The sequence below is a fragment of the Vidua macroura genome, chromosome 3 (genome assembly GCF_024509145.1).
Source record: "Vidua macroura isolate BioBank_ID:100142 chromosome 3, ASM2450914v1, whole genome shotgun sequence".
NCBI classification, from domain to species: domain Eukaryota; kingdom Metazoa; phylum Chordata; class Aves; order Passeriformes; family Viduidae; genus Vidua; species Vidua macroura.
Window position 1 is genome coordinate 11,829,681 of NC_071573.1, and position 14,352 is coordinate 11,844,032.

General features: G+C 35.1%; 1 protein-coding gene across 1 annotated transcript in view; it reads left to right on the top strand.

Moving 5' to 3' along the window:
* Positions 1 to 14,352, top strand: part of PRKN (parkin RBR E3 ubiquitin protein ligase) — a 673,918-nt gene that overhangs the window by 325,467 nt on the left and 334,099 nt on the right. Inside the window, exon 6 of the mRNA XM_053972975.1 lies at positions 1,477 to 1,592. Within this exon, the coding sequence (XP_053828950.1) occupies positions 1,477 to 1,592 (116 nt within the window). The remainder of the gene's footprint in view (positions 1 to 1,476; positions 1,593 to 14,352) is intronic.

Here is a 14,352-nt window from a genome sequence, read left to right on the forward strand (position 1 = left end):
AAAAAAAAACCCAAACCAGTAAATGACAGCTCTTTTGCAGACAAAGAACACCAAAATGCAAGGCTGTATGAGAAAGTAAGAGTCTGTCTGGACTGTTTTTAGTACAGTATTGCAGGAAATCGTGCAAAGTTTTAGAGAGGGAAAGGGGATTTTGTATTAAACAAAACTGATTTTTTTCATTCTCCTTCATCCACATGTCCTCTTTTACTCATGTATTAGTGGGTGCTGCAATATGTGTCCACATTTTCTAGGTAGGAACTGGGAGTGACACTAGCAAACACATAGCATGTCTTTTTCATGGCTTTTGGATTATTCCTGATGCCAAGACATGGATGGGACTTTTTCACTCTAAAAAAGTTGACAGTAGCTGTAATTTTTCTTTTCCTTCATCCTGTCCCACCTTTGAGAGTCATTAGCAAATGTTGCCGATTTTTTCCCTTTTTTTTCTTCCCTTGCTGCAGTTTGTTTGGGGTTTTTTCCTTGTTTTCTTAGTATTTTTTTACCAAGGCCAGGTTTCTTGAGAATAAACTGTGATGTTAGTATCTTGATGTCAACAATTATCATTCTTTTATGCCTTCTTATGCTTTCTTCCAATGTTTTTATAACTTTAAGTTCCAATTCACATTTCATTTATACTTTTTTTTTTTTCATTACAAACCTCCACAATTTGTTACTGGAAAGAAGGTCTCATAGCAACAAAGAAATTACAAACCTTAATCTGTGGCTCCTATTGCAAAGCATGTGTCTTCAGACTGCTTTTATACACGTATGCTTAAAGTGATTTGGACACTTAGAACAATTTCTTGTAACAAAACCTTATCAAAGAATAGTGTGCTTCATATGGCCTTCCCTGGGGTGCAGTGGAAAAGAGAACAAAACACACATTTGTGTGAAAAATATTATGCTAATGAAGGCAGTCTAAGACGCTAAAGCAACTTGATTCAAACACTGTACACTTGCAAATGTAATATGGGCTGCAAGAGAGGTAGAGCTTTCCTTTATTATGATGGTAAAATTGTGTCTTCAAGATTTGCAACATCACAAAAGCAAGGGCAGACTTCACTATTTTAGAGCTAAAATTCTATGTTGTAGAGTTCAGAAAATGGTAATATCTGTAACAAGAAAATATAGTTGCAATTAATGCGTATTGAAATTGGTTAGTATTTTGCCTTTGACGACCATACTTAGAAAAAGTCTAGATGAAGTGATTTTTTTTATTTTTTTTTTGCAAATCCAGAAGATCACATAATGTGTCACACTGATATCTTCTTTGCTAGGAAAGGCGCTGAACAAAATGCACACCTAGACTGGTATTTTTGCAAGGAATCCCTTGTAAACCTTTCCTAATGATTGTCCTCCTTTGCTGTTGGCAGTGGTGATTTGTCTGTTCTCTCAAATGTCAGTTAACCAAAGATAAAGGAAGGACCTGAGCAGCAGGTATGTAATCTTCTCTTTATCTCTCCTTCAATATTTCAGGAGTTTTACTTTAAATGTGGAGCACACCCAACCACTGACAGTGAAACATCTGTGGCTTTGAACCTCGTTACAACGAACAGCCGCTGTATCGCATGTATAACATGCACAGATATTAGGTAAGTACAACAAAAATTGTCAGAGATGTACAGTCTCAGTGCTTCAGAGAACTTATCACTTCCAAAGAGCCTCTTTTTCTTTGTTCATTCTCCTTTTTAAAGGCTGGTAGTTTTTTTTCCCTGGTAAGATGGTGAAAAATGGGTCATATTTTCAGGTGTGTTATTTGTTTAGCTGGTAAAATTGCAGTTCATATTTTTGTACCTTAGTCACGTTGCAGGTGGAAAGCTGACTGCTTAAGTTCTAACGAAAACATTGAGAGCTCAAGATAGTGGCATAAGTGTGTAGATATTTTCTGCTAATATTTATTCAAGAGCCTGGGAAAGAGCTGGATTTTTGAGGGGGACAGACTGTTCCTGAAGAAATTAACTTCTTGGTGTTTGTTCTATAAATCAAAGTGAAATGCATCTGTTCTCATGTTTGTGTTTATTGTAGTTTGAAATACTGTAATCCATCTTTGCATGTGGTATTTGGGCACACACATTCAAGAATATCCATTACTTGCAAATGCATGGATTAAAAACCAATTGCCCGAAAAAGACAGCTACCATTTTAGTGAAGAATTACCTGAGACACATTTATCTACTGATTAGGAGATATTTTGTATGAAAATGTAAAGAGAATTGTGAAATGGTAGTTGTTGGTCAGAAGGGAGAAATTGGAAAGGACACTTGAACTCTGTACTGTCATATGGTGTGTGTCTTCTGGAAAGAGCTGGTTTTGGAAGCATCCTTTGTGGTGTATTCACAGAACTGGCTCCTAGGTACAGATTAAATGAAGACCAAATATCAGTCTCTGTCAAATTAGTATGTCAGCATTTTGCAGCAAGGCTGCAGATTCAGCTACTCAAAAGTGGCTGGTCCTCCTGTCCCTTCTAAACATTCCCTGGGCAAGAGAATGGTTTGGCTTAGTGAAGTGCAGACCCCTAGTGCATGTCTGTACTGCTAAATACAAGAGGGCCAAGGGCTGATCCCCAGTCCCAAGCCAGATGGAAATGCCTGGCAGATGTCCTGCACAGAGCTGTGTCACTGGGTGCTTCATCACAGCTGGCTTGGGTTGGTTGTGGAGCTGAAACCCAACCATTGTAGATCTGCAGTGAAAGTTCACTTTTTATCCTAGCAGTAAGGTGGAATGGAAAAGAGTTATTCATGTCTCCATATTTCCTCTGTGGGGCCCAGGAAGTTTCAGAAGTGTTCACTGAACTGCGTGAAGTACAAGAAAGGGATAAAACTTGCTGAATAGCTGAGCTTTTTGGGATAAACAGTACCTATCTCTGGGACCTGTGTCCACAGGGTTCTCAAGAATAACAAGCATAAAAAAAAAAAAAAAAAAAAAAAAAAAAAAAAAAAAAAAAAAAAACTACCAAGAAAACATAAGGAAAAAAACTCATCTAAAATCCCCTTTCTGGGTAACATAAAAAGAAGCAAAATGTAAGAAATTTGTTCTGTCTCATCATGTCAAAATATTGATACACATTTCTATGATAACTCTAAATTTTTGAGAATGTATCCATACATTAAATTTATTTATTTATTTATTAGATTTATTTTTTAAAGCCATAAAAGCATCCCATGCACTTTTGTGTAATACTAGACGTTTGTAGGGGATGCCAAAACCCAAGCTACTATTTTATTTTTTGCATGGCCAATCCCACAAGTGGTTAAAATAGAATTTCACATGTATCTTTGGGTGGATGAAATAATTTTTCAATTAAAGCTGTGCAAGAAATTGGTTTCATTTCTGATTTTGTCTTTTACCAGTTTTAAGGCGGGTCAAATGTAAGTTTTGACCATCAGAAAGAGCAAGATCATACAATGAAAACATATATCAATTATGAAAATGTCATTGTAAAATCTTGGGCTACATGTTGTTTGTTTTTTTGTTTGGTTTGGTTTAGTTTGATTTTTATTTTTTTTTTTAGTTTCTAATTCCTTTCTCCAACCTAACATTCTTGTAATATTTGTATGTAATTCCAAGAAATTATATAAATAGCCATAATCTTTTTACTTCAGTTAAATATTTAAGTGATTGTACTGGAAGTTACTTGCTAATATGCTTATGCAGTTGAAAAGCAGCATTTAGGGCACTCTGCAGTTTAGAATGTTTTGTGAAACCTACCATCATCCTTTGTAGCATTCATGTGAAAAAGAGGATTAACTGTATTGAGTACATTAGCTATTACTTTGTATTAGCTTCACTATAGTAAAATAAGAAATTTGTGTCTGTTCTTCAAAGTAGATTTTTCTTCCTTTTTTTTCTGGAAAAAACTCCAACAACAAGACACCAAACAGGAAAAGATGACAATGAGGTACTAGTTGCATTTTTCTTAAATATTTTTCTTTGCAGCAACATACACCATATCTCTAGGTATTTCCATCGATTTATCATTGTCAGTTAGTCCACCACAGGCAGAGTAATTAAGTTCCAGAATTCTTGGCACAACATTTGTATGGTTTTAGCAAGGTTAGCAAAGCTTATAAAGATCTTATATAAAGCAGTAGTGTACTCTGCTATAAAGAAAAAATACAAAGTGGAAGCAATGATAATCTGTTGCCAGTTTTTATTCTTAAGTTCACATTATATGCACTTAGTTTGCCTTAGGTTTATATTTTATATAAATATTTTCACGCAAGTCTGACCACTGGAATGAAATAGTTGAAAGCCAAACACCCTTGTAGGGCTGTGTTAAATCCATAGGCAGTATTCCATGTAGTGTAATGCCTTCCAATGTATTCTGCTTATCTACAGCAGAGTTAGTGTGAATTGGCAGCCTTTATGCATTTTTTTCCTGTAGCATTCAAGGTGATGGGTTGCTATTCTATATCTTTGAAGAAGCTTTAATAGGTTGAGCAAATGGCTGGAAGTTGAAACAAATACTAAAATTGTGCAATCCTCAAGGGAACATCTGCTTTTGTCAACTGTTTCCAGTAGAAATAACATCAAAAGGGGTTAGGAGTACCCCAGGGTACCCATAAATCAGGTTCAGGAATAACAGCAGTTTTAAGCAGTGTAAAAATAAAATGTGTAGAACAGAAATGCCTCACGTCATCTCTCACGAACTCAGTAGGGTACAATTCCTAAAGGCACCATTATTTTTAGCTTTCAGCAGATACAGATAAGTGTAAAAGATATATAGGACATACTGTCACTTAATAGGTAGAAAGAATTCTGCAGAAGAAGTATTTGGTGTGATCAGATTTTTTTTTTCTAATCTAATTAATCCCTGCTTCGTAATCTTGAACAAAGAAATATTTTGCTTTGTTTAAACAATGGAATCTTTGATGTGCTTTTCTGCTCTTTGGACTTTCTAATACTGGAGTTGGGAGTGAGAACTTCTGCTAGTGGTGATAGTAGTGCATATGCTAGTTATTCTTCAAGGGTAACTCTGGTGTAATGTCTTTGTCATAGTTCTTTTAAGGCAAATCAATTTAGACTGTGATCACATTAAATTCCATGGGCAGGAGAGTAATGGAGAAGGTCAGTACTGAGAGGGAAAAAAGTGAATGTACTATAGGAAATCCTGTTGGAAATTCAATGGGCAGCTCTCTTCTCCTTCAGACAATAAAGAATGAATGGCTGCATGTTGTTAGTAATAACAGTGTGTTAATCTTGTTTGCATGGGATTACTTTGGGCCTCCTAAGTTTCTCACTAGCTCTTAACCAGCCATCTTTTTCAGTCTTTTTTTTTTTTTTTCTAAAGTCAAAATACAAGTTAGAAATGTTTTCCCTCCAGCAGCAGTTTGTGACATTTTCCTATCACTCCTGCTTGCTCATTTCCTCTATTGCAAAGTCAGAATTGAGACAGATGAGTTGGGTTTTTTTTGTTTTTTGTTTGTTTGTTTTTTTAATGGGATAATATTCCTAAATTGGTAAGAGATAAAATCGTTTGTTTCTCAATAAATATATATATAAATGATTTTCTGTTCTGGCTTTTACATGTGGGTTTTATATGCCAAAAGAAGACCATCTCCCCAAGTTTATTATGAGGGTTAGGGTTTTTCTAATTTCCTATTTTGGATTTTCATCTTTATGACGTTATTGTTGATATAGGTGTGCCATGTTGCTTATTGACCTACATTTTGTACTCTTTTGTGCATTAATGTTGTACGTTCCTTTGAAGTAAAATATTTGTTAAATTGCGGTTTAAATATGATTTAGAGACACCTGAAATAATTTGCCTTGTCTTTCTTTCTTCTTGTGAAAGATATATGGTATTAATGCAGGTTTCAAAAAAAAAAAAAGTGTAAAGAGTATCAGAGGAGGAATATAGCAGTGACTATGACAAGAAGTAGATGAGGTAGCAGGTCAGCCATGGCATTCAAAACCTTTCCATTACAAATAATTCCAGAATATTTAGTTGATTATTTGAATCCCATGCTAAAGCTGAAGAGACAATTTGCAAAATTCAGCTTCTGATAGAGATCCACCGATTAGCTCAATTGGTTAGAGTGTGGTGCTAATGCCAGTGTTGTGGCTTTGATCCCTGTGTGGGCCACTCACATAAAAGTTGGACTTAATGATTCTTGTAAGTCTCTTTCAACTCCGAATATTCTGAGATTTGTTTGAGAACTGTTAAATTTTCTTAATGAAGAAGCTGTAGTGCAAATTTGATTCAGATCCAGTTTGTTGTTATTTGAAGAGGGTTTTACCAGGGACCTTTTGTTGTTTTCTGAGATGAAAATGTAGACCATATCCATTAAAGGACATTACCCATGGAATGTTTTCAGAAGAGTAAATAGCACTTTATTCTAGATCTATAACTACTATTTCTCTTTGCTTCTGTGACATAGGATCCTAAATTTACCCTTTTGGGTCATTATAATCCAAGCAAGTTATTAAATCTGTATTTAGCTATTCTTTTTTGAAGTACTTTTTCCCTCTCTGTGACCTGTCTTGATAATGTGGTCTCTGCTCCAAATCTCTATTAAATTCTGTTGTCTTTATATACCTTGAGTAGTTCAAAGAGGAGTGGAAAAAGATTGTGCTAAGAATTAAATCTACTTTGTCTAAGCACTATGACCATCAGGGACAATGTCTACTGCTTTATTCCCTAATGTTCCCTAAATTAATGAGATTTCTTAAGAATTACTTATTTAAAGCAGGAAATTAGATATAAAACTAAGAACTGTTACTAATTGATTTAGAGCTTTTTTTTTTTCTTTTCCCTAGTAAGGTAACTTATAGAATACTCCTGTTACAGCTGTAATATTTGAGTTCTGATCCAAGCAAAGCCATGCAGAGAAAATCTTTTGTTGAGAATTTGGGCAATTTTTTGAAATGTGAACCAAGTCTGATAATGCCAGTAAGTGACCTTCATTTCCTCTGAGGTGCACACTGTGAATTTCAGACTCGGACTTGGACCATGAGCTACTGAAAGATGTGCCTTGTGCATGAAATTCAGTTGCCTTAATCTTTCTCTTGAATTATAATCACTGGAGTACAGCAGCCCCCTATGGCAATGACAGGGCAGCAGTGCAGTTCTTAGTGCTCTGTCTCTGAATCTGTTAAGATCTGCACTGCAGCTGCATTTCAGTGAGACAGCTTCCAGCTTCAACACATCTGGGAACAGAAGAGTGTGTTGGGACAGCTATTGTACTGTCACATTGCACATATCCTTTGCCAGCAGGGGACAAGTGAGGAGGATTTTATACAACCTCACTTGTGTCCTATGCTGGACATCAAGCATGAATTTCTCTTCATCTGAGAGACTAAAGCCTGCCTACCTTTCCTTCTTTATGAGGCTGAGGGGTTTTTTTATGTCATTCATTTGCTTGGCATATATGCTAGTGTACCGTTGTCAGAAAGGGCAAATGGAAGGAAATGTATTGACTGCCTGCTGAGTTTTTTTGGTTTTGGGGGTTTTTTTGTTTATTTTTACATTTGTCCACATGTTTGTGAGCATAAATATAATGGTGTGTGGTATGTCTGAGTGTTTGAAACAGCCAAAAGTGAGAATTTTTATGTCACAAAGTGCAGTTCATTTCTGATTTGAATTTATTTCAATAATGTGCATCTCATGATACAGCTGGGATAAAATAAATGTCATGAATTTCATTTTGCATTTGACATTTCACCTGAGGCCTGCAGATTCCAGAATATTATCAATAGGGTCTATATTATATGTTCTATGTTCTCTGCCATTCTAATTTATGGTATGATTAATACAGTGAGCTGTTTTTGTAGATTTCTTCACTTACATATTTTATTCTATGTGTTTATGTCTATGTGAGTCTTTGTGAGACACAAAGACTTAAAAGTTTAAATTATTTGGGATGAGTCAGTAGTTTTAATGTGTCAGGTATCCAAGTGTAACAGATCCAAAATTTCATGAACTTCACTTCCAAAATATTCTGAAGAAACCTGAGTACTAATACTTGCACATAGGCAATGAAAAATGATAGCTAATGAATGTAATTCTGGTCAAGTATTGTAAATTTAAATGTTAAAGTTAGAATTTATTTGCAATGTCCAAGAAAAGCAGAGTAGCAAATGCTTTTAAAACGTTGTACAAAGAGACTCTTCTGAAACTTGCAAGCCCGCAGTGTGCCTTTCCTTCCATAGATGTTTGCAGGTTCAGGTGTCTGGGACTTTCTTTTCCTTCTTTTTAAAATGAATTCCTTAACATGAAAGACAAAACATTTTCATCTCTGGTTAGTTTTGCTTCAGGCAAGGTTAGTAATAGCTGAATATTTTCACCATCTGATAGTGGTGTAGTGACCTATGAGAATTGCTATTGGAAGTCACGATTCAGTTGTCTTTGGAGAGGTATCTATATTGCAAAGTCACCATCACAAGTAATATTAATTAGCAAGCCTCATCCTTTCAGCAGAGATCTGAGGTTTGAAAGAACAAGGTGAACAGACTGCAGAGATGTTCCTTTCAGGCCTCCACTGAGGCATTAAGGGAATGGTTTGGGGAGGAACTCAGCTGTTGCTCTCTGCAGAGCAGCCAGTGGTTCGACATCTTGCACTTCAATAAGGGGAAGGAATGCAAAGTGTTTGTGAAAGATGTGGTTGGCTTTTACAGCATAGGGAAACAAGAGTGAAAATATCCAAGAAAGAATGAAGCTGCCCAGCAGCAAAAACCTAAATATGCACACAACAGAATAATTTCATTTGCAGGAACTTAGGAAGAATTGAAAATAGCATTATTGGGCAAATGTGCCAGGACATAATTTCTGAAATCAAATATGTGAAGGACTATTCATAAGACAGAGAACCTCTCATAATAGGTAGAAAACTTTATGAAATGTTACTTGATACTTCATAAAGTCACTTAATGATCTAATATGGAACACTGCTGTCCTGGGTAATGTCTTGGAGAGCCATTCAGTTCCTCAGTCAAATAGCTCCATAGCATTTGTTATCAGATTTCAAAAATGCATAATTCAAATAAACATTTTGATGGAATTTGATGGTAAGTGTTTACATACAGTTTTCAATAGATGTCTGGGACAAGGTCCTACTCTCTATATTTTTGATCTGTAACACATTCAGGGGCTTATGGGTACAAAATTTTGGAAAAACAAGGGAGGGATTGAGGAATATGGTGGAGAAACATGTTCATTTGTGTACATATAATAAATAGGGACACCTACTGCTGTATTTCTCTCTAAACCATGGTGTAGAATGAATTGTCATAGCAGCGTACTGACTGACAACAGTGTAAGGAAAATATTTTACACGTTTTCTACTGACAGTCTGCACTGAGCATGCAAAGCTCTTGGCACATTACAGTCTTGTTGGAACTGTAATGGAATTTAATAATTAGAATTACTTTTTTTGCTTTTTACGTAGCAACTCATGATCATTGATAGCTCTCTTTCCTCTTGTTAATTCTTTGGATGTTGTTAATGGTTGCTTCTGAAGACAAAACAGTTTCTGAAGGCAGTCTTAGAAAGAATCTATTATTTATTTTGTTCTGTAAGAGAAACCAGTAGGGATCTAAATTTTTTAGATCTTCAGGGAAATTCTTTCTTCCTCCTGATGAATGTGTTTGTATAAAACTTCATTTAGTAAATTTAATTATATGTTTATTTTAAAGCAGCAATTTTGGAATAGTAAATTATTGCAATAATTGTTGTATACTGATAAATTATAGTAAAAAATTTAGTGTAAATTGTGCTGTAATGCACTAAGTTCTTTATCAACTAAGTTACCAGCACAATTAAAGTTTCCTTCTAAAGGGAAAATCCAGAGCATGTTTCAGGCAAGGGCATAGAAAATAAATTCAGTCCCATGGTGGAAAATAGACAAAAGTCAAGCTACATAGTTAATACATCACTGTTATGAACTTGGTGCAAAAACATGCTAATTTGCAGTGTGGTTTGAAAATGACAAGAAATACATCATAATCAAAGTCAACTAAAATCTGTTAAGTTCTGTCAATATCTGTGACATAGTAAGGGAGCTGTGTGCAGACATTTGAAAATGGTTGAATATGTACATAATTAAGGGCATGATAATTTTCCCAGTACAAGTTTGTAAATGGCAGTGATACTGCACTGGCATGTCAATGTAAGAATACCACTAGAAAAATGACACCAATAGAAACACATTTTTATATTGTTACAAAGTCCTGTGCTAAGACTTGTATTTTCACTTGACATGTTTGTTTTAGTTTACGTTAAAGTAATTCCATATAATTGTACACTGAAATGCAGTAAGCAGGATGAAAACAAGTACATTTGTCCATCAAAAGTGTTTGAATTATTTCTTTATATTTCTCCAGTTACACTGACATAACTTTCTCTTGCCAAGGGAATAAGTCTTACAGCTGATTTCTAAAGATCAACTGTGAGTGTGGTTGGACCTGCTCGTGAAAGAGTTCAGTGGCAGTGAAGAGTGAGTAAAATAGTAGAGAAAATGTGTTGCTGGATAGCAAGATAAGGGAAAAATGATACCTACTCTACTCTACTGAATGAGTTAGCGTAAGTGTTGCTTTTCTGTGCAGAGTTTTCAGAGGTTTTCTACCACAGCAAACTTTTACAAAACCCTCCTCTGAGTCACTTTCAATTGTGCTTTCCTTTAAGGGTATGTGCTCTTACATGTTTACTAAGTAAAATGGAATTTTGATTAATATTTCATACATATTTATATATAATACTTAATAGTATATGTGTATAAATATATACCTTCTTATGCATATGTACTTGTTTCTTTGTCTTTCTTCTCTACCAGCAATCTTTAGTTATTTGAAGTGTATTACATTTATGAATGTTTTCCCCCCATGCTATTCTTACTTCACTTCACACAGGAGACAAATCTGCCCATGTTTCTGCTGAAAGTAGGAGACAGACAGTGCTCTTTTGGCATGCAAATTCCATCTGCATTTTACAAATTACTCTTTCTTTTTGTTTTGTTTGAAGCAACAAAGAGAACAGTCATACCACTTCCCATAAGGTATGTTCTGTGTAACCACTAAAGGCAGTGTCAGCCAAACAGCTGCCAAGAAAACCAGGACCAGCCTACTGATGTGCACAGTGCAGGAAAGATGACTGCACTCAGATGTCACCTCTATGAATCTGTCCAACCTCTTTGGAAACAGGCTGACAATGCTGATGTCAATCTTGAACTGCACTCATGAGCAAGACTATGCCTTTGGTCCCTATGGATTCTCTAACCTTGCTGGAGTTTATTGAATTTCCTGACAAAATAAGTTATATTTATTCACTTTTGCTATATGTGCCTCAAAAGGTGTCAGAGCATGTCCTGATCAGAAAGCAGGTGGTGAGAGTGATGCTGCAATATGGTTCCGTCTGGTTATATAAAATAGAAAATAGCTTCAGAAAGTCATTTTTTTTCAGTTCAATGCATTTGTAATTTAATTTTGTTTTTAAAGTAAAATACCAAAACAAGAGAGAAAAATCATTTTGAAGACCCTTATTATTGAGTGTTTGAGAAATAGCTCTTTTTCTCTCTTGTCCTTCAAATATATCCATAATTTCAGGCAAAATAGTCATTATTGTTTTGTGGGGACATAATTATGCATGTATCTGCGAAAGTAATTTTAATTAAAAAGACATTTCTCTCACCTTGGCTCTTTAGACTTTGATAATGCAAACAATTTTGTGGGTTTGAGTATTTTTTTATGATATAAGTGTTTTCAGGTTAAGACTTATGTGCTGCATAACTGCGATCATTTTCACATAAATAGAACTATGACTTTTCCAGAAATAAGTATCTTCTACAGATGCACATAGCCTGTCCCTCTTGCATTCAGCTGTGACCTTGAAAACTGATTAACAAAATTGTACTCTAAGGGATGCAAAGCTTCGCATAAAGCAAGTGAAGCATGTACAGGCCCTTGAGGGGTGCTTAGAGTATCTCATAGACTCTAATGGTAATTCCTTTCTCTTTTAGAGCTATTAGGTGGTTCTGGCTTGAGGCAATCGGTAGTACTTTTCTCTTTATTTAATTTTTGTGCCACAGATTTTATGAATTATCTTATTACAACCCCTGTTTCATGTTTTAAAGACAAAGTGGTGTCTGATATGTCCGGTGTCTATACCTTTAAGTGTCTTCTTCAGCTGCTCAGATATTTTGGGTTCTTTTATTGATTTTACATGGCATGAACTTTGGCACAGTAAGAAGATGAAAAGTTAAGGAGAGTTATGATTGTCTAAACCTGAAAGCAAAGTGGTGCTTGTGAAAAGCATGTAGAGTGCCCTGCATTTAAGACCTCATTTCCTTCAACAGTAAGAAGGACTATTTGAAAATATGCCATTTGCTACATTCCAAAAAGTAGTACATTTATTGTTATTTAGTAACATTGGCAAGCTTTGAAAACCTGATTTCAAAGCATATTTTATTCATTAAGTAGAGACTTGTAGATTATTGTACTTTTGACTTTCTCACTCTCTACGTTTGTACTTGAATTATGTTTTGGTTAATGAAACACGACCTTCTGGAAGTCAGAATTGAGAAATAAAATACAATTTAAAGCATTCTACACATCCCTCTCAATCTTGCTGCCAATTTTTTTGTCTTTAAAATCAAATTTATATTACATAAATAGGGATGTAAGGTATTATTTTAGTAAGCCATTAAACTAGTAGAAGGCATTAAAAGAATTTTTGCTAGTGATAAAATAAAAAACAGAAGACAATTCTGAATAGTAGCTAGTCTTAAACATCTGTAATGTGCCAAGGTACAGAAGTATAAAATGTAGCATTCCCTGTACCCCTGCTTTTTGTGTTCCTTGTTAAAAAAAATCTGATACCAAAAGTGGAGTTTTTGTTGGGTTTTTAGTCTCTCAAAGTTAAGTTATTCCAGTTTCTGAAGCTAGAAAGAATCAGGACAATATGCAGACGTTAGCTGGCCACTTAGCAACTTCTGGTCTGGTTATAGTGCATTTCCCTATCCGGGACAAAGAAATTGAATCTCCTGAGAATTTTTGTTGTTCTTCTCTAATATCTTTCATTTAATAAAATGTGTTGTTTATAACAGCAAGGAATAAAATATTTCTATAGAGGTGTCCTTACTGTGTTGCTAGGGTCTCTATGGTGGTTTGAGTTCTGCAGAACATTTAGAACCAAATTTTGACCTCACATCAGTAAGTAGCTAAACCTCTGCTTGCTGCACCTGAATAATCCCATCAAAATCAACAGGATATAAATGCAAGTGTATGTGCTTTGCTTGGTCAGAGCCTAGACTCATCCAGATTAATCATCCTGCACTTTCTGAGTGATATCCTCACATCCAAGAAGTAGTCATGGAATGTCTTTAATGAGTCTCAGTGTGAGGTAGGATTTATAATGCTTTTCATCACAGGAAGCAGACTGAATATTCGCAGGCTTTGTTTTTCTTTTTTTGAGGAAAAGACGGTTCTGGAAATGTCTGCTGTCATGAGAATGAATTTCACTGGAAAGAGCTCTTGTCTCAACCCTTTGCTATCTTTTCTGATTATCTGAGCTAATCTGTATGCATATGAAAAATGTGTTTTGTATGATTTATCATCCACTTTTCTGGGTGTCCTGGTACCTTGTAATAACCCCCTGTTTTCAGAGAGATAGTAATGGTTTTGATCATACTGTCTCAGAGCTTCCTGTTTTCTAGAAAATACATTATCCATATTTGCAGTTCAGATGGTATTTATCTAAGGGTTAAAGCACTACGGCTAGTACTAAAACATGTTAGAAATATTTCTGATGAAAGTGATTATTTTTCTTAGCATGCTGAACAATATTCTTGGCCTTTCAAAATATGTTACAGAAAAGTGAGCATTCCTTTGGATTCTAGTTGCTGATCAAGAAATAGGATACTATTACTCTGTGTTCGTGTTCCTTTCCTTTTTCTGAGTTTGTTTGTTCTTCTCCAAATGTATGAATATGTTATTTCTTCTTTTTCTACAAGATTCATAAGATTGTATTAAGCTCCTAAGGAAGTCAGGAGAATATCCTTTGAATTCTTTTCTTGCCTTGTCTCTTCTCCCTGCTGTGTTTAATAGATTCTGCAAATAATAATTTTTTTTTAGTCGAAGATAAAAAAGGAAAGGAGGAGGAAAAAGAGGATGAAGGCTTTACATTAGCTCTGCCAAGAATGTTCAAGAGGTCATTTTTTATACCAGCAAGCATCTTTACTATTTTTTTTATCTTAAAAGAAAATAGTTTTCTAATTGTTTTATACAAGCAGTACACAGTCACGTAGTTGAATTTTACTATAAGAAGGTTTTTTTAAAAATGCAGTATGAAGCAGATTGGACAGTATTGCATTGATCTCGTTTAAGTACTAATGTTAAGTAATAGTTTCTGACACTTGGGCA